This window comes from Podarcis pityusensis, assembly GCF_964106645.2.
Source record: "Podarcis pityusensis genome assembly, chromosome: 17".
NCBI lineage: Eukaryota > Metazoa > Chordata > Lepidosauria > Squamata > Lacertidae > Podarcis > Podarcis pityusensis.
In genome coordinates this window covers 21,258,414-21,280,787 of record NC_138042.1, presented here as the reverse complement: position 1 = coordinate 21,280,787, position 22,374 = coordinate 21,258,414, and the positions used below count along the sequence as shown (strand labels likewise).

Genomic DNA, 22,374 nt, shown 5'->3' with positions numbered 1-22,374 from the left:
CTCCTTCCCTCGCTTCCCACACCCCAGTGAGCTGAGCCTGGCAAATCCCCTCAGAGCTTGCCTTACCAGAGTGGCTCCCTCCGCTTCTCCCTCACCCAGTGGGGAAATGTGTAGCCCCACAACAAGCGGGAAGGGGAAGGGAAGGGAGAGTATGTAGTCATTTCTGAAGCTCGCCCTGTGATGAGTTCAGCTTTCCCTCTCTCTGTTCTTGTCACCTAGGTTTAGTTCCTACTCCCTGAATATCCAGCAAATGCATCCATTCGTAGTTAGATTTATTAATTTATTTCCCCCCTAGAAAATAAGGTGCCAGCATGTACTGGCAGAAAAGGAAAAGAAAAAAGCACTGTGCTTGTGAGGCATTCTAAGCAAGGAATACAGCGGTACCTCAGTTGTTGAACGCAATCCGTTCAGCAAGACCGTTCTACTTCTGAAACGTTCGACAACCAAGGCGCAATGGGCAGTCGCCAAATTCCATCGAGAAAATGGAGAAATGTGCCTCGGAGGACATTTGACTTCTGGGGCGCGTTCGAAAACGGAAGCATTCACTTCTGGGTTTTCGGCGCTTTGGTCCGAATCATTCAGCTTCTGAGACGCTTGGAAACCGAGGTTCCACTGTATTTTCTTCCTGAGCACATGTGGAACTGTGCATTGACAACACTGAATGCACTAAAAACCTCATGCCATTTCAACTGCAAACCTTTCGCTAGTTGCTCTGTTAAAGTGAAATGTCTCCCTTGAGCAGAAATTAGATTATTTTTAAAATAATAATAATAAAAAAGCCTTAAAGGATAATACACACATCCCTAGTTAGAAATAAGTTTTCCGCAAGAGTCTGATTCCTGTTCAGTTTTACTGAGCTATAACACTATAACAAATATAACACTCCATATCAGTGGTTGTCTTAGTCTGCCTTTCAAAGTGTGAATGTAAAGGCATGTGTTCCTAAATCACAGAAGACCATGGCAGGGAGCTGTAGCCGATCAGAGCTTTCCCATGTGTGTGTTTACTTTAAAGTGTTTACCAGGGGATGTTGGTGTACACTCAGCGAACACATCTGTAGTATAAAGTGTGAATCAGACTTTAGGATGTGTTTGCTTTCTTAGTTAAGTATCAGTGGGAGGTGAGCAAATGTGAATATTTAGCTCTCAGCACTGAGGTGCAGTAGATCTTTCATGCATCTCTCTGGGCTGAATTTTGCCAGCTTTCACTGCTGTGCCTTTGTACTGCTGTGTGTAGCATTGTTCCTTTATATTCATTGTAAAATTGGCATGCTGTCAAGGGGAAAAAGAAGGCATGGTTTACTTCTTTGTAGGGTTTGAATATCACTGTAAAAAATTAAATTATTATTTATTTGACCTCTAGGCCTCCTTCCAAATATAAATGTATTTTCAACGTGGCATTTACAACATTTTGAAACACAACGTCAAAATTATAATTTAAATAGTAAAACTTGAAAGAGCAGCAGAACTGTTTCCTTTCCAGCCAGCCATCCCATCCTAAAATTTAAAATTCTAATTAACAACCATGGAAGCAACCTACAGGAACAAAGACAATGACTTACCCTCCTGTTTAAAATCAGACTAACATTAAAAAAAAACAGCTTCAGGGCCCTCTTAAAATGAATCTAATCAGGTTTCAGGAGAGTAAGTTTCCTAGATAGGACCCACCACCGAGAAGGCCCAGTTTCTCCTGCCTTCAGTCCTGACTTCCCTTACAGAAGATCATAAGCATAGGGCCTGTCTAACAGATCTTAATGCTGAGGTTGGTCCATATGGGTATAGGTAGTATTTCAGGTATCTTGTTCCAAACAGTTTAGGGTTCAAAGATCAAAACCAGTGCTACTTTGCACAGAAGCAAATAGCTGTCAGTGCGTTGCTTTACTATCATGTGGCAAATCTTCCCATCTGTTTTGTCTACATACAGGTTAATACAAGATACTTCTATGACATATATAATTATGTAAATATGTCCATTAAATAATCTTCTTTGTATTTTGCACAGTATTTTGAGTTAACATGGTCTCTTGATGTATGGACAGAGTGGAATTCAACTAAATTTTACTAAATTCAATCCTAAATTCAAAGTGTACTCTGAGTAAAACATAGTTGAATACCACCCACAGTCCATGACTGTCAGTTGAAAACCCATCTATATGCCAATGACTGTCTTTGGCATTTATGTGTACCCATAACTTGTTGCCCCCCCCCCAGAAACCCCTCCTATAAACTGAACAAATATCATCTGTGAGTAGCAATGTGGGAGAATATCACCTGACAGCAGTAAAAAAAACTTTTTAAAAAAACTTGTACGGTGATAATTATTTCCTTTTACGAGATTACTATGAAACATTATTGAAATGCAGTTAGTTTGCATTAGCCATAAAATTAAGAAAGCTACACTCTAGTAATAACCAGATGGTTAATTCTGGAAGTTGTTGGGTTTTATATCCCTTCTGTTTAAAAAAAAAGAGAGAAAGATTTTATGCCACCTTTTGATGAGCCTCAAATGTTTAACTGCAGAAGATGCTGATAAATATAAATGGCAGATCATAGTGGTATCTGTTGGGGTGAGTGCTTCTTTCAGCATAGATGCATCAGTATAAACAGCTAAATCCACCTGAAAAAAGGGCTTGATAAGTTGAGGGGTCTTGATGTTAAAAATCTGATTTAAATAACACTTCCATGCCATATGGAAAGCTATTTTTCCTGTCGGCTGACCCTCAGATTCAGAGCTATATGTTCATATGTTAGAGTTGCCTTGTATTTCTACTTATTCCTGCCAGTACTAAATGTCCACAGATAGATTGTGCATGTGAAATGATCCGTTTGTCTTTGTGTAAACTGACTGAATATGATGGTCTTCTACTGCTACTAATTTCTTTCCCGTTTCCAACTGGCTTTACTTTTTACAGCTTTGAGCAGTAATTCAGTCCCCTACGCTTCCCTGATTGGCTCTGTGTCCTCTCTCTCTAGCCAAACTACCACTCAGTCCTTATATGATAATAACTCTCTCCCACGATTCGCTCGAAAAGGTCTAAACATCTTTGTCTCTATTATTTTCTCTGTTCAATCACTGTTTTAGATGTTCCATCATTCAACTTCCATTTCTGAACAAGCCTAGCATTTTCTTGTGCCTTTCCCCATTATTATTTTTTCCCCTCTTCCTTTTCATCTGGGTGCTCGATCTGGATCAAATAAATTTGACGGCTACTTTAAAAGAAAACCAGCTTAATTGTTGCACATGATGAAAATGGGAGATAGCAAATCACATTCATATAAAGAAATATATTAGAGTTTTATCTTCCAAAAAGTAGTTTCCTCAATTTATGGGGTCTTCTTCTGATTTACTTGACCTTAAAAGTATAAGCATGCAGACCACAAATTGCAAAGAACTACTGTGTATGCAATTGCTTGGGCTATGCAATTATTCAGTATTATTCTCTATGCCACAAAACAAGATTTGAATGTTACGCTGCTGGTCCTTCCCATGGACTTTATTAAGCTAAGTAAAAAATGTAGCAAAAAAATCATTTTATGAATGATGTGTACTGTTATTTTCTGCTCATGTCATGTAAAGCTGTGCTGCAGTGATTGCAAGCTAGCTTTCTTAAAGCACACCCTTCAAACGAGTGCCGGAAAACCCTGAAAACATGGCTTCCAGTTTGAGCTCCTCGCTTCAGTTAGCATGGTTTTGTTCTATAATTTCAACACATCATGGGGTTTGCTAGTGTAACAATTTCTAGCCGACTATGTGTCTCCATTCAACAAGCTTTTTATTATCATTATTCTTGGCATGATTAAAATTAACATAAATAATAACTAAACACATTGTGGGTGGGTGGAAAACCATCCATATTAATGAACCGAAAAGAAATAGCCACTGAGAGTGTGGACTTGCTAAAATTTTCAGCTGGCGGATCATGCTAGTTGACCCCACATTTCCTCTCTCCTCTATCTTCCCCTCCCTCTGTCTTTCCCTTCCACTGGTCCTATCCTTCCCTCTGTCTCTTTCCCATCCCTTCCCTAAACCTTGTCTGCATTCACTATTTTTCCATTGGTAGACAAAGATGTTTACACCTGAAGTAGATTGTAGGTAATTTCTGGGGGTTGATAAAGGGACTTGGGGTTGAGATCTTTTCTCAGATGTACTAGGGTAAGCCAGATGTTTGCGTTCAGCTGAACTGACTCCCCACAACCCCTGCCTCTACAATCTGCTACTAGTGAAAACATTTTTGAAGCTCAAAATGTCTGATGTCTAATCTTGTCTTTATTGACTGTTGTCTGTAAGCAGCAGTGCATGGTACTCTGGCAATCCATAATTGCATGTGAATGTCCTAAACTTTATAAAATATTTTTCAAAAAAAAAATAATCATTAGATTTTCCCCTGTCTTATTTAGTCATGAGATTAAAACCATCATTTTCTATTGAGATTAAAACCATCATTTTCTAAGCATCAAACTATCCATTTATTTATTTTGGTATAAATAAATTCCCACTCCATCCCTTTCTTTCCTTTTTTTTTTTACTTTTGCAATTATTTTTTGCAGGATCAAGTGTCTCTGGTTACCCTGGTAACCCACATTCTTCAAGTTAGTTTCCCTCATAAATCACTTTATTTTCTGTCAGTACTATTCTTTCCGTTTAGGCTTCTTTGAATGGCTTTTCCCTCCCCCCAGTCCACCTTTTGTTCACCTAAGTCCAACACAGTTTCCATTTCATTCAGCGCAAGGAAAGGAGTTTGATATGACATTAAGAGTCATTACTCAAAGCAGAAGTCAGATTCAGGTCTAACTGTCTCATTTCCCCCCACCTAGCTAACCTCATTAAGTCTTGGCATAATAACTTTTTTTCTTTTCTTTTAACACTAGGAATGTTAGCTTTGGGAATCTGCTTGGTGGTTTTTATTTTAAATTTTTAGTAATTTGGCTTCAAAGCTCATCTCTCCAGAGCATGTCTTGCTTTGAGTGACTAAACTACCTGCCTGCTTCTGTCACCTTACAACATCCTTACTTATTACACATTGATAGCCATTCTGAACTGCTGTAATTTTTAAGTCTGGGTTGCAAACCCTCTGTTTTATTGTGTGGTTTTTTTACATGCTGTTATCATTTCTTTTTTCCTGAACAGGTATGGCTAGCCATCCACCAATACCTATTTCAGAACTTGCGGATCACATCGAAAGGCTGAAGGCTAATGACAACCTCAAGTTTTCCCAAGAATATGAGGTAATGCCCCAGTTCCCTAGAGGCAAGAATCACTTATCATCTGGATTATTGTAGACACGTTAATAAACCAGCTTCACTGTATGTTGTCCCTGATAGTTATATTCCTAAACGCAGATATTGAAAAATAGCCTCATTGGAATATTTCCAAGCAAGTAAGGCTGCAGTCCTAAACAAGCTTACTGGTTTCTTTCTTTCTTTCTTTCTTTCTTTCTTTCTTTCTTTCTTTCTTTCTCCTTCCTTCCTTCCTTCCTTCCTTCTTTCTTTCTTTCTTTCTTTAATATACCACCCTATACCCACAGGTCTCAGGGTGGTTACAACATAAAACCACAACATAAATGGCACTACAAGTATGTTTAAGACTGTACCTTCCCTCATTTGTGTGGAATTTGGAAAATTCTAGATTTCTGATGCTTTTTAAAACAGTCTCGTAAGGAATTGAAATTCTCTTCCTATGGGAAAGTATTCTGTTTTAATATTTAAAGTGATTAAATGTATGCATGTTCCATTTGGTTAGGAAAGGAAGATTTGCCAAGATTCCTATAGAAAGATCTACCTACCTATCTGTGCATTTCATTCTGGCAATGGGAAGGGAGATGGGAATAGTCAGCGGCAAAATGGGAGAAGGAGTAGTATCATAGGAAGTGAGGGGATGAAGGGAAAAGAAACAAGATTCTCAGGTGACAAAGATATCCCAGTGTCTATTAATGCTTCACCAGCGTATGCACTTGGAGTAATTATTGCACACCTAAAAAAACATGTGCAAGACATTTAAACACTGTTACATTTTGAATTGATAACCACCTTGTGCTACCACTGGGAAGAAATATGAGACAGAATTATGAAGAAACAAATCAAATACATAAAAAGACAAGCAATGCGAGATTATGTAATTTTTGTCCTCTGTACCCAGCGCATTGACTTTGATTTTGTGAATGAAATAGTAAATTCAGTAATTGAATACATCAAAAAAAATCTGTGCCGTTAAAAATTTGAGGCAGAAATATTGAAAAGAAAGCGAACACTTCTACATTTAATGATTTATGAAGCTTAAGTTTTGTGTCCAATTAATTAATGGTTTATGGAACTAACTAGCTGAGATCTGTGCTTGTTTTATTACCTTATGTCAGAACAGTTTTAGAAGACGTGTTGGTCCACTGAGTAAATTTTTCATAGATTAAGGATTTTGTTCAATGTTATTATAGGTTATAACAGCATCAAGCCATTATTACCTCTCCCATCAATAATTCATGAATTGTGGGTTTTAATAGTATCATAACAGGAACCAGTTATGAAATACCCTTTTAATAGTCCGTGGATTACAACCCCCAAGATGTGCATTGGCACACAGATATGGCTCTCATGTCAATAATTTGTGAATGAATGGACTTGTACAAAATCCATTAAACACCATAAACTAGTAGGGCTTCTTTCAAAGGACAATATGGTTTGTCATGTAAATATATATATATATATATATATATATATATATATATATATATGGTATCCCAAATGTGCAAGTAAAACACAACCATATTATTTATGGTTATAGTGATCCACGAATTAAGGACTTCTCGAGAAATCACTGGCATTGGGCTCCATTTGCATTCAGTCATATATACAACTTCAACATTTCTCAGAACTCTTGGGCATAGTGGAACTTAATGACTATGAAGAAGCCAGTTTCCTAAATCATCTCTGACTTCCTCCCTTCCTCCCCTCTCATCAACTTTCTCTAGTCTTTCTGGTCACCATATCATATATCATATATCATATTATAGGCATACTTAGTCTTTCAAGTGACAGTAGTTACTCCGGAAGTTTCTTCAGTCAGTAAAATACTTCATTTCTATACTATCTACATAGCCATCTCAGTTTACTCACCACTGAGATGGCGGCTTGGCAGTGTGGATAATGTATTTGTACCCCGGTAACTTTTGGGACGCGGGTGGTACTGTGGGTTAAACCACAGAGCCTAGGACTTGCCAATCAGAAGGTCGGAGGTTCGAATCCCCATGACGGAGTGAGCTCCCGTTGCTCGGTCCCTGCTCCTGCCAACCTAGCAGTTCGAAAGCACGTCAAAGTGCAAGTAGATAAATAGGTACCACTCCGGCGGGAAGGTAAATGGCGTTTCCGTGCACTGCTCTGGTTTGCCAGAAGCGGCTTAGTCATGCTGGCCACATGACCCGGAAGCTGTATGCTGGCTCCCTCGGCCAATAAAGCGAGATGAGCGCTGCAACCCCAAAGTCGGTCACGACTGGACCTAATGGTCAGGGGTCCCTTTACCTTTACCTTTTAACTTTCGGGTTAGACTACTATAGGAAACTCTTTGTTTGGCTACCTTTGAAGACTGCTCAGAAACTTCAGACTCATTTCAATGTACAGCCCTGAATGTCTTGTGATCGGAGAATCTTGAGAATTACTTTTCCTGACCACATCAATATTAGTCTATCTAGGCACTGAATTTACAACTCTTGAGGCCCTTCTCCAGGTACCCCCATCATCCTATGTACAGTGGGTTCATTCAAGAGATAAGGCATTTTCATTTGGGTTGCTCACAATTTGAAATATCCTCTGTGGCTGCTTTTTTTACGTTTGATACAGCTTGTTTTAGATTATCTGATAGGTGCTATTTTTCCTATTTGTAATTTTACTGCCTTTTTGTGTCACTAAGCACTTTCATTATTTTACCGTGCGGCAATGAATGTAGAAGTACAGTCAAACCTAGGCTGTTGAACGTAATCCATTCCGGAAGCCCGTTCGGCTTCCGAAATGTTCAACAACCGAGGCATGGCTTCCGATGGGTTGCGGGTCGAGGTCCCCAGGGCCACCCCAATAACTCACACATCACACAGAATTTTTGTTTAAGGTTTTTGGCATAATTTTGGCCACAACTTTATTAAAATACAAAAATGTGAGTTGTTGCTTAGGCATTGGTTGCGACTATCTGCTCCCCCCCCCCCATGGGGGACAGACTGACATTCCGCACGCCTGCGAAAGTCAGAAAAGGGGAATGCACTTGGGGCTAGCGATGGAGCAAGGAACCTGCCCTCAGCCCACCCCAAATGCAGCCAGGAGCTCTTGCAGTGGCCCGAGCCCCCTTGACAGAGTGGACAAGCAATAGTTAGCCCCCAATTCCTTTAACGGAATCCCTTGCAGCAGCATCATTAGAGGGGCAGGCACAGCCAATCCATGCCCCTCAACCAACCAAACCATAAACCAATGCCTAACCGCAACCTTACAAGTTGTGACGATTGGCCCAGCCAATCTGCCAGATGAACAAAATTCCTACCGGGCCCCTGCCCCAAGAGCAGACGACCCCACGACAGGCATAGCAAGGTCAAGCGAACAACCCTAATTCTAGGGAGGGGGTGACGGGCAATCCGATGCATGGGCGAAAAGAGGAAGCCCTAGCCTCGTGCAAGAAGTTTTAGCATTTCTGGCTGTCAATCAACAAATGGCAACATTAACTTCTTCCCAACGACAAGGGAAGCCCAATCGCAGCAGTGGCCAACAGTCAATTAGCCCGCCCCACAACTTTGGAGTGTCCTGGCGGCCCCCACCGCAACACGCGCTCTCCATGAAGGAGAACACGCTTTGCAGGAGCTTCCTGCACTCAAGCGTAAGCCGCGTCGGATGTTCAGTTTCCGAAAAACGTTCGAAAACCGGAGCATTTACTTCCGGCTTTTCAGCGTTCGGGAGCCAAAAAGTTCCAAAACTGAGGCACTCGGGATCCAAGGTTTGACTGTACATCTAGAGTAAAATACTTCTGTTTGAGAGCATACCTGTGAAAAGCACCAGTAAGGGGGGAAATGGAGTATGTGTGACAATTGACACACATAGGATGGAAAGTCTTGTGCAGTTGACTCCCCTGACTATTTAATAATGTGCTGCAATTGATTCAAAATTATCTGAACTCCCGAATCCCAAAGTAGTATAAAGTACAGGTAGTTTTACGTTTTAAGCTCCCACGTTTTAAGCTTGCACATCATGCGTAAGGGTTAGAGACAAATGACTCTGAGATTAAGTGTTCCCGATGACACTGACGTTTCTAATATAACATAGCATAGAGACCTTTAGGTGAATTAATACTATCACATTTTATTTGACAGTAAAGAGTGGATTGCTTATTTGTGGCGCGAACAGAATTTGCTAGTACCTTTAATAAATGTTACTTTAAAAAGTCAGTTTCGTATGACCTTTATACAAATAGAAGTTGCTGGAGACTATAAATATCCAGTATATGTAAGTATCTTGGGCAGGAGAGTTTTAAATTGCATTTCAACATTTGCTGTTATAGGACAGAACTGCATATCATTTAAAGATGCAGTGTTGGAGAAGGCCTTAAGCCTGATCTGAAAAATAATCTCATTACTGTCAAAGAGAAAAATACAATCTCTAGCATTCACTAAAATGTGTTGACTTGAAGGGCATTTTAAGGTTCAGAGTCATACTTAACGCAAGTCAGGAGTGATTTTCTGTCAATTGCAGGTAATTATGCAGTGTTCACAGTAAAAGATCATGCTGTATAAACTGTGCACACAAGTATTTCCTCTGTCACTTACAAACATTTCCCCCCCCCAACGTGTAGTCAGTTGCAGAAACTTCACAATTGTCCTTCTGCACAGTAGCTCCTAAAAATGTCATTATCACTTTGTCTTGGTTTCTACCTATATCCAGATGGCGTCAACAAAATTGTTGAGCTCAAGCAGTAGAGTCCAAAGAATATCATGTAAGGGCACAATTGGTGGTGGCCACAGTTGCAACATCTGGCCACCATAGAAAGACATGTTGTAATTTCTCCTTGCAAATGACACTTGTGCCATAACACAATCTTGTATGCAGTGCCCCTTGGATGTATGATACGCGTTGCATGGTTCTTAAGATGCAGTCCATTATCTTATCTGATTAGTGGGTTGATTCATAAATAGAGCGCCTTTCTACGAGTAAATAAAGAGTAGTATATAATTTAAAACAAAAGCCCTAAGAAAACAAGAAAAGTTGTACATAAAATGATGTCGTGTCCTCATTCTGAAATTGAAATTGAGCAGCAGTTTGTGAATAGTATGCTCCTGGTTTCTGATATAGAATGGTTGGGTATCTTCTACATTCGTTCCTTCCTCAATGCCTGTTCCTTTATTTCATTTAATTTCCTGGCTTGCCACTGAGTTGTAACACAGGAGGAATTCCCTGTTAGTTCTGTCTGAGACACTCCTCTTTCTAAAGCTGTATACACATTACTGCTTTCTCTGCATCCCATGTACTCCTACTGCTGGTTTTTTGAAGCCATGCAACTTATCGAGAGAGACTGTTATTTTTTTTGGGGGGAGGGGAATTGCAGGGAAACAGAAACCCAACAAGTAATGTGCATTGGGTGAAGACATCCCCACCACCTCTCCAATGTATACTGGGGGCACGGGTGGCGCTGTGGTCTAAACCACTGAGGCACTTGGGCTTGCCAATCGGAAGGTCGGTGGTTCGAATCGTATGTTCTCAACAGATCTAGGAGATGGCACTGGCACATAAAGGTAAAGGTAAAGGGACCCCTGACCATTAGGTCCAGTCGTGACCGACTCTGGGGTTGCGGCGCTCATCTCACTTTATTGGCTGAGGGAGCCGGCGTACAGCTTCCGGGTCATGTGGCCAGCAAGACTAAGCCGCTTCTGGTGAACCAGAGCAGTGCACGGAAACGCCGTTTACCTTCCCGCCGGAGTGGTACCTATTTATCTACTTGCACTTTGACGTGCTTTTGAACTGCTAGGTTGGCAGGAGCAGGGACCGAGCAACAGGAGCTCACCCCGTCACGGGGATTCAAACCGCCAACCTTCTGATCGGCAAGCCCTAGGCTCTGTGGTTTAACCCACAGCACCACTCACGTCCCAACTGGCACATAGGGACAGTGTTTATTTGATTGATTGTTTCTCTGAAAGTCTCTAGACCAAAGACTCGGATACAAATCATGGTTGCTTGGTCTGAATACTTTTCAGAGCAGGGATATGGATAGGAGATTTAGGGGCCCAATCTTGCTACTTTCCAACCAAAGTCTTTCAAGCAACTTGAACTGAAGCAGTCCATTTATTTTCTAATGTGATCAAACAGAGCGAATTCTTCATCTGCTCTGTGTGTTCTGAATTTCTTTCGCTGGGCGTTTTGGAACAATGCAAATATACAAGTTTGATAGCTGTTAAACAGTAGGGTTTGTTCATTAAAAAATACGCTCTTTAGAATATACACAGAATTATAAGTACAGTCGAACCTCGGCTCCTGAACACCTTGGGAGTTGACGTCCCAGCTCCCGAACGATCGAAAACTGGAAGTGAGTGTTCTGGTTTTCGAATGTTTTTTTGGAAGCCGAACGTCCTATGGGGATTCCACAGCTTCTGGTTGGCTGCAGGAGCTTCCTGCAGCCAATCAGAAGACGTGCTTTGGTTTCCGAACGTTTCTGAAGTTGAACGGACTTTCGGAACAGATTCCATTCGACTTCCGAGGTACGACTGTAATATACTGATAGGAAATGTGCCCATACATACAGTCAGTGTGCTAAATATAAACCAAATCATATTTTCTCAATGACTGGTGACATACAAAGTGCAACATTAAATCAAATGCCCGCTTCGTTCTTAATTGCTGCTTGAGCATTTTCTTCCTAGCCCTTTAGTTTCATGATTTTAATTATTAGTTGTTTGACAGCTAACAGCCTGAGTGCTTTCAGATATCTGACCTGGGCAGAAAATATTGTGAAACTGTAGGCTTTTGTTTTCAGGTTGAGCACCTGCTGTGTAGCGCGACGTTAAAAACAAATACTAATAATAGCATTTCTGTGTCAGTTCAAGTCAGTGTCACTTTGCTTGCATGACAGGCTATGCAAATGTGGCCATACTGTAGTAAAAGGGCAGGTCCCTTGGGGGTCTTCATCGACTGTCCTGTTCCCTGTGTTTAAGTCTTGTTTTGGTGTAAAATGGCTCCGTGTATATATACAGATATGCTGACAGCTGAGAGGGAGCGGCTAGTTCATGCACTCACCAGATCTTCACAGCGCGGATGACTGGAGATGCACATAAAGCGAGGTGTGATTTGTGTGCGTGGCCTCCTTCTGCAGGAGGTGTAATTCGTGAAATTATGTCCCCGTTCAAAGCCTTGCATATGCCCATTTCCCCCACAGTGAAAATAACAGGCGAGTGTACAAACTGGCCCAGAGAGGCAGCGGCACTAGGAAGAATGTGTGTGTTAACTTAGCTTGCGCAACGGACTGTACATCATTTTAATGGTTCCTCTTATCAACGCTATACATTAAAGGCAGCCCTTTCCATTAACATTTAATATTGGCGAAAGCGAAGTCACGTTCTGCCTCTTTACCCAACCAACACTGGTCGATGTGCTGGAATTTGCCGGTGAATCATCAGATTTGTGATGGGAGGCATTAATAATTTACTAAAGTGAATTGTATCTTGAGGTTTTATTTTTAAGTACTAACACCTCCCCGCTCAAAAAAAAAAAAAAAAAAAGCCTTTTACTCTAAGGTGATGGCTTAGGTCACACATCATAGCTTAGCACGAACACGACTCAGTATGAACCGTGAGCAAGCAGGTCATTTTCCTGTTGCGCTGCCCCATGCTAAGCCACAATTTGGCTTAACGTGAAACCTATGGCTTGCAGCTCATGTTTTGTCTAGGAGGTCAGAATCATGAGCCCAGGCTACAGACTCTGATTCTTAAATTTTTAATTCTCGTTTTTTTACACTGCTCGGTTTTGTTTGTCAAGTGCAGCAATGCTCTTAACTTGTTTTCATCCAGTTTTCTTTTTTAATATCGAATGTTAGTTCGACTTTATTGCAAGCTGCTTAGAGCTGTTTATTAAGTGGTGCAGAAATTTTATAAATAAGAAATAAGATCTGCTTTTTACTTTCTCCTCGTTCGGGTTTCTAAAGTGGAAGGAAAATGCGTTTCTGCTGGCAACTTGGCCGTGATGATGTATTAATGTTCAGGTATTTAGCATTCATGTTTTGCTAAAGCAATATGTAAATCTCATTCAATCGGCAAGTTTCCTGAATAATAAAATAGCATCTTATTATAGATTCATCTGAAATATGAAACTCTCAAAGCAAAACCTGACATTGGTAAAAGAGGGTCAAATTTTTCATTTTCAGAGGTAGTTAATAATTCTCTAGTTCCACATCATCCATTTGCTTTGACATCTACCAGGGTGCTAACTTTATTGTTCTTTCCACAGTGCAATTGCTATACCCTGTGCTTGCTTACTTCAGAGAGACTTATTACTGAGTTACTACTTCACCAATGCTATGAGCTGCAGCCTTTGCTTGAAAACTATGATGTTGACTAAGAGTTGTATATTTGATTGCTCACCTTTGTAGAATACTCTCTGAATGGGGGAAAAGAAACCCAAGCCCATCATCACTGATATTTTAGTTTCTCCCTGTGTGCTATATTTTACTTACTATTTTTTTCTGTGATGGGGAGCCATCTAGTCACATAGTCCTAAATGGACTTTGCTATATGATTTTGCTAAAAGTTTAGATATATGAATATCCGGTAACTTTAAGTAAAGGTAAAGGGACCCCTGACCATTAGGTCCAGTCGTGACTGACTCTGGGGTTGCGGCGCTCATCTCTCTTTATTGGCCGAGGGAGCCGGCGTTTGTCCACAGACAGCTTCCGGGTCATGTGGCCAGCATGACTAAGTCGCTTATGGAGAACCAGAGCAGTGCACGGAAACGCCGTTTACCTTCCCGCCGGAGCAGTACCTATTTATCTACTTGCACTTTGACGTGCTTTTGAACTGCTAGGTAGGCAGGAGCAGGGACCGAGCAATGGGAGCTCACCCCGTCGCGGGGATTAGAACTGCCGACCTTCTGATCGGCAAGTCCTAGCCTCTGTGGTTTAACCCACAGTGCCACCTGCGTAATTTTAAACACATAATAGTTTAAAGTAATATTATTTGTGCCCCCAACTTCAGCCAAAATGGAAAAACTGCTTTTTCTCTCCTGCCTTCTTTATAGCCCTCTTGCATTAACAGGGTTACTGTAGAACCCTGTAGCTGTTTGAAATATTTGTAAGCTTTGGGATTTTTTTTTTAGCAAGCTTGGATCATTCCATGCTGCACCTACTCCTCAATACTTACACGTCTGAAAACATGACCATCTTTTTGTTTGAACTTTAACAATTAATTGGCTAAAGATCCAATTTGGGGGAGGGGGGAATGAAGATGTCACAAAAGAAGAGATGAAGACAAACCCTCAGTTGTCTTGTTTCATCTTCCCTGCCCCCATGTCCAATTTTTGGCTTTGAAAACAAAACTTTCATTTACCGTATTTTTCACTCTATAGGACGCACTTTTTCCCCTCCAGAAATGAAGGGGAAATGTGTGTGCGTCCTATGGAGTGAATGCAGGCTCCTTGACTTCAGCGATAGCAACGTGAAGGCTCCAAAGCATAGAGGGAGAGCTCTCCCCGCGCTCCGGAGGCTTCGCGTTGCTTTCGTTGAAGCCGTCTGAAGCCCCCGGAGCGCAGGGAACTCCCGCTGCGCCCCAGGGGCTTCAGGCAGCTATCCGCAAGCCTTCGGAGTGCACCAGGAGTTCCCGTCGCACTCCAAAGGCTTGCAGATAGCCGCCTGAAGCCAGAAGAGCAAGAGGGGTCGGGGCACACCGATACCTCTTGTTCTCCAGGCTTCGCTTCACTGGAGAGGTGCTGCACAGTTTTCCCTCTCTGTGCAGCGCCCCTTCAGTGAAGCAGGAGAAGTGGAAGGGGCTCCGTTTCTCCTGCCGCTTCGCTGAAGGGGCGCTGAGCAGAAAGGGGGAGATTTTTTTTCCCCTGTTCTCCCCCTCCTATGGTCCAGTGCGTCCTATAGAGTGAAAAATACGGTAATTGAAAGTGTCTAATTTATGGGGGGCATGGAAATGAATGGGAAAATGAAACTACCAAACTACCTGTTATCCCCAGGAAGTTTTCAAAAGAGGACAGAGGAAAGTCTTAATACTTCTGTATTTCTGTCGTAGTTTTGTCATATGTAGATACAGTCATACCTCGGGTTACAGACACTTCAGGTTGCGTGTTTTTGGGTTACGGACATGCCGAAACCCGGAAGTACCGGAACGGGTTACTTCCGGGTTTTGGCCCTCATGCATGCACAGAAGTGCTAAATCGTGCTTTGCGCATGCGTAGAAGCTCCAAATCGCAACTCACGCATGCGCAGACGCGGCGCTGCGGGTTGCGGACACTGCGGGTTGTGAACACACCTCCCGCACGGATCACGTTCACAATCCAAGCGCCCACTGTATAGATATATTTCTGTCTTAGTTTTGTCGTATATAGATATATATACACAATTTCCATTTTTTATTTTGTGCTACCACTTCTAGATCATTGGAGAAGTCTCCCCCCCCCCCATTTTTTTTTGGGGGGGGGACCCTGTAAATTCCTGTGTACAATCAAAACAAAGAAGTGAAGGAGTCAGTAGGATCCCTGGAGTAAATGATTAGCTTAGGGTCTTTGGGCTTCGTCCAACAAAGTACTATCTCTAGGAGGACTTTTGGTTGCACAACAGAATTTCCACTCACTCTCCGTCTGTTCCAGGGGTTGACCCAACTTCCAGAGCAGATTTGGAGAGAATGCGGGGCAGAAAGAGTGGAAGTTCTATGGTGCAAATAGAAATTCCTGAGCCTAGAAGAAGCACTTTCTTTGATATCACTCTTAATTCTGCTCCAAGTTGACTTCAGCTTTACACAGAATTTTTCACACTCGTAGAGCAGACTTATTTCACTGATTTTTTCATGTACTGTTCTTTTGAAAAACAAAGCCCAGTTAGACTCTTGGGATACATGGAACCCTTTCCTTGTTTTCTGTAAGCTCTATATTTCACCTGGGAAGAGTTTTTGGTTCCTCCCCAACCATCCTCTTATCTGATAATGACAAAATAATTTTTCTTTGAAAATTATTAAAGGGGAAAGAAACTATCAGTGATTTTTTTTTTTATTTCAAGGAATTGGAGCACAAGTTTCACAGCACTAGTTTCTTGGGAAACTAAAGTTTCCTTTATCCTAAGGCTGCTTTGGAAAAGTGTTTATTTTACTTCCTATTTGGAGAATAGTTATGGATTTTTCGTCTTTCCCTATATTATGTAGTATGACTTATTTGTCACAGCTAGCTGGACTTCCTTCTTGAATGTGCAGTTTTAAGGCCTGTGGGCACCTTCCTGGGTTAGTATGGTGAGTAGCTTCTAGGCAGCTGGGATAAACTCAGTCAGTAGAGCATGAGCCTCTTAATCTCACAGTCATGGGTTCGAGCCTAAGATTCCTGCATTGCAGCGGGTTGGACTAGATGACCCCCTGGTCCCTTCCAATTCTACAATTCTATGTTTCTATGAACAAGGGATCCTATTTTAATACACAACTTTGACAAGGGAGTCTTCCGAGGTGAACTACTACATGACAGTTCATTGGCTCCATTGCCTACTGACCCATTTGTCCATGAATGGAAGGTCACGCGTAAATCGTGTCCTCCCTAAAAGAGGGCATGTGTTGCGGTGAGACCTGGAGACTGACCTCCTGGTGGTGGGTGGGTCTATTGGACAGCCACAACACCCGATTGGTAGGTGCCTCGTTGCTGGGTATAATCTGGCCAATGGGGCGCAGTCAAAATTGATCGAGGGACCTATATAAACCCATGCACGTGTCCCAGAGCTTCCTCTTTCGACACATGCATTTGGAACACCGCCCACCTCTCCCTAATTTTAGGGCATTTTGTGCTTGACCTTGCAATGCCATCGTGTGTCGTCTGTTGTTGGGACAGGGACACGGCAGGAATTTTCCCCACTTGGCTGATTGGCTATGGCCATTTGTGTTTCGCCTGCCATGTAGCAATTCGTCACAACTTGTAAAGTTGCGGATAGGCACTGGTTCATGTTATAGGGATGGGACAATGTTCTCGCCATCCTTATGTGAATTGTATTCCATTAAAGGAATCCAAGGACTCAACTTGGTTTGGTCAACCCCCAAAAGGGGGTTGTGCCCGTGCCTGAGTCCAGGGGAGCATCTGGGGAGTGAACAGAATCTGTTCCCAGGCTTTTCACCTGCCTCAGGTGTTCACCCTTGGCTGACCTATGATAGAGCTCTGGGTCAGCGCTACCTGCAAGGGTGGAGGGAGCTAGTCGAACCAGAGATTATGCAACCACTCACTTTTCTGTAATCAATAAAGTTGTACCCTAAATTCTGCCAAAAACCAAAACTGAAATTTGAGTCAAATGTGTCTTTATTTAAGGGGCAGGTCTCTGGGTCTGAACATGCAAATAGCAGCCAGAATAAATCCAGACCTCTTCCCTACAGAGACTCACATTTTGGGTGGAAATATGCAAAACGTTAGTCAGGGGAGCATGCAGATACTGCAGCTGCATTGCACATGCCCTTTTTAAAAAAAGTTTCATCATGTTATACAGTACATGCATTTATTGTGAAGAAATCCATTTCATCTTTTAATGGCAGCTTTGTTCAAGACAAACTGTCAGAATGAATCTACTAGGGATCCTTTTTAAGTGTCATCCATTAAACCATTAGAGCACTCATTAAAACTGTTAGCACAGACTTGTTATTCATGAGTTATTGGTCTTTCACACTTCTACTATGTTTCTGCCAATATCACTCTATTGTCTGTTCCAGCCTGGCTATTCAGACCTAGGAAATATAGATTAGATTTCTCTCTCCAGACGGGTCTTTGATGAAGTATGGTGAGGTTGAGAGTACCAAGCTAAGATTAGACTGTTTCCCTAGATTTCACAGAAATATTATTATTTATTGATTTCATATACCACCCTATACCCAGAGGTCTCAGGGCGGTTCACAGAACAAAATAGTGGCAACTGGATTCAAATATTTAATTAAATATAGATTCAAGCATTGTCTGCTACATATTGCGGGGGGATATGATGTGAATTACCTCTTATGGTGTGAATTACCTAATTTTGAAGACAAATATTACTCAGTATGTAGTGGATATGACTTGGAACAATTTAAGAGTTATTCCAACATGGACACTTTTAAAATTTGATCAGGAGCATATGCCCACAGATCTGAAATCTTTAATTTGGTTCTTGATGATAGCTGAAAAGATAGTAAGGGCAACATGGTGGATATGCCAGCAAGCTTTGAACTGGCAGAAATGAATAAATTGACCAAACTGATTCACAGGAGAAAACGCAGATTGTGGAAAGATTGAAATATTTCATCAATTATTGGAATGCAAAGTGTGGAAATGCAAGGCTGGAAAGGAATCTATTTTTTGTAATGATAGAAACATGGATTCATTGGATCAGAATAAAAAAGAGAAGGAAGGAAGGCCTGATTTCTTTATGAAATCATTTTTATTGGTTTTACAAATACAAGGTATAAATAAACACAAACTAGTAAAAACATAACTATAAAAAGAGATTCTCCGAATCTCAAGACTTCCCCCATCCCTCCATGGTGTCTCATTTTAAACATCTTCAGCTGCATATTCATCCGTACTCCAGTTTTTATATCAAACCATATTGTCCATAATAATTTTTACACTACAAGTGGGTCAAAACCCTGCTCTTCTTATCATCTGCTTACAGTGGTCCCCTAAGTAACTTTTAAATTTCCCCCATTCTTTTATAAAGCTTTTATCCTCTTGGTTCCTGAGTTTTCCAGTCAGCTTTGCCATCTCAGCATAGTCCATCAACTTTGCCATTCTTCTCTGGTAGGGACTTTGTCTTCTTTCCAGTTCTGAGCTAATAATATCTGGGCTGCTGTTCCAAACATAAAGAGTCTTTTCTGCTCCTTTGCTATGTTGGTACCTATAAAGGTAAAGGTAAAGGGACCCCTGACCATTAGGTCCAGTCGTGACCGACTCTCGGGTTGCGGCGCTCATCTTGCTTTATTGGCCGAGGGAGCCAGTGTACAGCTTCCGGGTCATGTGGCCAGCATGACTAAGCCGCTTCTGGCGAACCAGAGCAGCAAATGGAAATGCTGTTTACCTTCCCACCGGAGTGGTACCTATTTATCTACTTGCACTTTTGACGTGCTTTCGAACTGCTAGGTGGGCAGGAGCAGGGACCGAGCAACGGGAGCTCACCCCGTCGTGGGGATTCAAACCGCCGACCTTCTGATCAGCAAGTCCTAGTCTCTGTGGTTTAACCCACAGCGCCCCCCGCGTCCTGTCGGTACCTATAATTCCTAGTAAAAAAAGGCTTCTGCTTTCTGTACTCAGACTGAGCTGTCTCATTTGATCATGGCCAATGTACGCAGCCAACTCGGTGATCCTCCATTCCCGTGCACCCCCTTGCATTCAAACTACTAATGAATCTTATTTGTTATAACAGGTAAGATTAATTGCAGCATCATAACGCTAGTGTGCTTGCAGCAGCTCTGATACACACCTTTGGGAGCGACACATGAACAGGTGCCCTTCTGTTCTTTGCAGCACTGGGGACACCTTTTTGCCCACACATGTGGAGCTTTTTCTGGCTTTAATAAGAATGAGGAAGCCCCCGAGAGAATGCTCTGTGTGCACAATGGAACCCCAGGGAGCTTTAAATTGCTTCAATTACAGCTTATCTTTTTGGTGGTGTGCCAAGAGGCAACTGCTGTTATTAAGGTACAGCTGTACCTTACCTTTAATCTGCAGTGAATATCTACTAGGTGTTAAATGCAGCCTATCTCCAGCATAATATGGGTCAGAAGGGACCTAGCCTGCAGTATCTTGTAAGAAACAAAAAGATGGTACGCCCGTGTGTAGGAAGGGCGTTTTATGAAAGATTTCTGACTTGAGATGCTTGTGTTTGTCTAACTGTGGCTGTGCTAATTAAAAAGTATAGGCTGGAAAACCAGCCCTAGAAAACTGAATGCTTCATTTGTTTTTGAAGAACATGGAGATACAGGAAAGAATAAACAGAACAATTGCTGTACTCCCCGGTTTGAAGGAAGCCGGTCTTCAGGTGTGGAAGCAGTACATAAGAAATATAAGCAGCTGAAAATGACGCTCTTTGCACAGTACGAAAAACAGAACTTTGTTGTTGATTTTGGTAAATCACTGAAGCTTCAGATAATATGAAGGGCGGCCATTTTCTGTACTTTCTTCCACACTGGGAGAGCCAGTGTGGTGTAGTGGTTAAGAGCGGTAGACTCGTAATCTGGGGAACCAGGTTCGCGTCTCCGCTCCTCCACATGCAGCTGCTGGGTGACCTTGGGCTAGTCACACTTCTCTGAAGTCTCTCAGCCTCACTCACCTCACAGAGTGTTTGTTGTGGGGGAGGAAGGGAAAAGAGAATGTTAGCCGCTTTGAGACCCCTTAGGGTAGTGATGAAGCGGGATATCAAATCCAAACTCTTTTTCTTCTTCGCTTATTTCTAGCTAAAAATAAGATTTTAAGCTTTTGCTTCATAACATTGGCCTCACATAACTGAGTCAGATGAGTAAAACTTACATCCTAGTAAGAGTGTTTCGGGATGTTGCCTAAGAAGTTTTCACAATACTCCCCAATGTTTGAAATCATTTCCTCAGCAACATGTGAATAAGTCCCCCTCTATGTCCAAATAATATCCCGACTGATCATTTTTTTAGGAGGTGGGGAACTATAGAGTGCCCTCAGAAGGGCTTTTTGTCCCTTTCTAATGTTTGATTAAATAGCTATTTCACTATATGCAGACATTGGGGTGGGGTGGAAGCATCGCTGTGTGAAAATAGTGGCAAAATGGGCTACCCAAACTCCCCCATCTCCTTGCAGTCCACAACCAATCTCAGTTTCCTGCTTCTGCTGCTGCTGGCAGAGAAGACGGGGAAAGCCACCCTGTGCTGTGACATATTTCCTTTAGTTCATGGTGTGAAGCAAAGGTTGTAAAGACTTTCCCCTCTCCATTCATTCTCTCCTCCAGAAAGTGGAGGCAGGATCTTGGGATTGGAGTGGTTAGTAACAGATTGAGGAGTGTGCTAGTTTGGAACAATTGGTGAGAAGATGGGGCAGAGGCAGTTTGGGGCAAACAGTTGGGGGGATGGGGATGGGCAAGGAGGGGCAGGTCAGGATGACTGTGGGGGATGGCTGGGGTGGAGTAAGCTGTGAGGGAAGCAGGGTGAGACATGAAGGATGAGGGTTTCACAAGAGATGGAGGGTAGGAAGGACTGGAAAGCAGTTCGAGCAGGGCAGCAGCCCCTAGTATAACTCACAATTTCTGTGAGCAGTACTCTTATCAGTGTAGGTGTAGTCCTAGGTACTGGATGATGGAAAATAAAATAATAATAATAATAATAATAATAATAATAATAATAATAATATTTATACCCTTCCCATCTGTCTGGGTTTCCCCAGCCACTATGGGCAGCTTCCAACAAAAGATTAAAAGTACATTAAAACATCAGTCATTAAAAACTTCCCTAAACATGCTATCAGGATCTACCATCTCTGTCCCTCATCATCTCTATGTCCTCATCTTCATCCAATTTTGGCTGTGAAGCAGATAGCAGTATGTGGCACAGCTTGCAGTGTATTGCTTGCATTGCATTGCACTGATTCTCCTATGCAGTCCTGTCTTACTAATATGAAGCTTAGCAGGAGACAGGGTAAAATATAACCAGAATTGGAAAAGAAAGTGCAGAATGAAAGGGGACTAAAGGGGAAGCTACGTGTTACAGCACAGCTGTGCATGACATTAGCTCCTGCTCTCCTTCAAAGCATCTTCAGGGTGATTTGCACTTTAAAGTGAACACGGGCCTGAATTAGTGCCAGAAGTCACCCCAAAGACCTTGGAAAATATGATGCCTCTTCCATTTTAAGAGCTCTTCCAAAATTGCTTGCAAGCCGTCCTGCCTTAGATCTGCATTAGATCAGCACCAGATTTAAGGGGGTGCGGGCAGTTCCCCTGCACAAAGCACCAAGCTGAGGGGGCGAATAATAATAATAATAATAATAATAATAATACCTATATTGAGTGCTTTCTTCTGAGGGTACGCATACCCCTAAACCTTTTGTGAATCTAAGTTTGGCCTCATTGAGGGGCAGTATTTCAATATAAGTAGGAAAATGAGAATACCCCTAAAAAAGTGTTTTAGGAAAAAAAAGCACTGCCTATGTTTATATGGGTACCTACTGAAAAGGTACAGAAAAAGCAATTGTACCAAAATCTGGTATCTGA

The 22,374-nt window shown here is 41.9% G+C and overlaps 1 protein-coding gene across 27 annotated transcripts in view; it reads left to right on the top strand.

The window, feature by feature from the left end:
• The window catches only part of PTPRD (protein tyrosine phosphatase receptor type D), a 722,358-nt gene that overhangs the window by 615,867 nt on the left and 84,117 nt on the right, over positions 1–22,374 (top strand). For 17 of the 27 annotated variants that reach the window (XM_080987670.1, XM_080987657.1, XM_080987656.1 and 14 more), the window contains 2 exons: positions 2,912–3,031; positions 5,128–5,225. In XM_080987670.1, coding sequence (XP_080843796.1) covers positions 2,912–3,031; positions 5,128–5,225 — 218 coding nt within the window. The remainder of the gene's footprint in view (positions 1–2,911; positions 3,032–5,127; positions 5,226–22,374) is intronic. The other 10 variants (XM_080987673.1, XM_080987664.1, XM_080987671.1 and 7 more) reach the window with 1 other exon arrangement.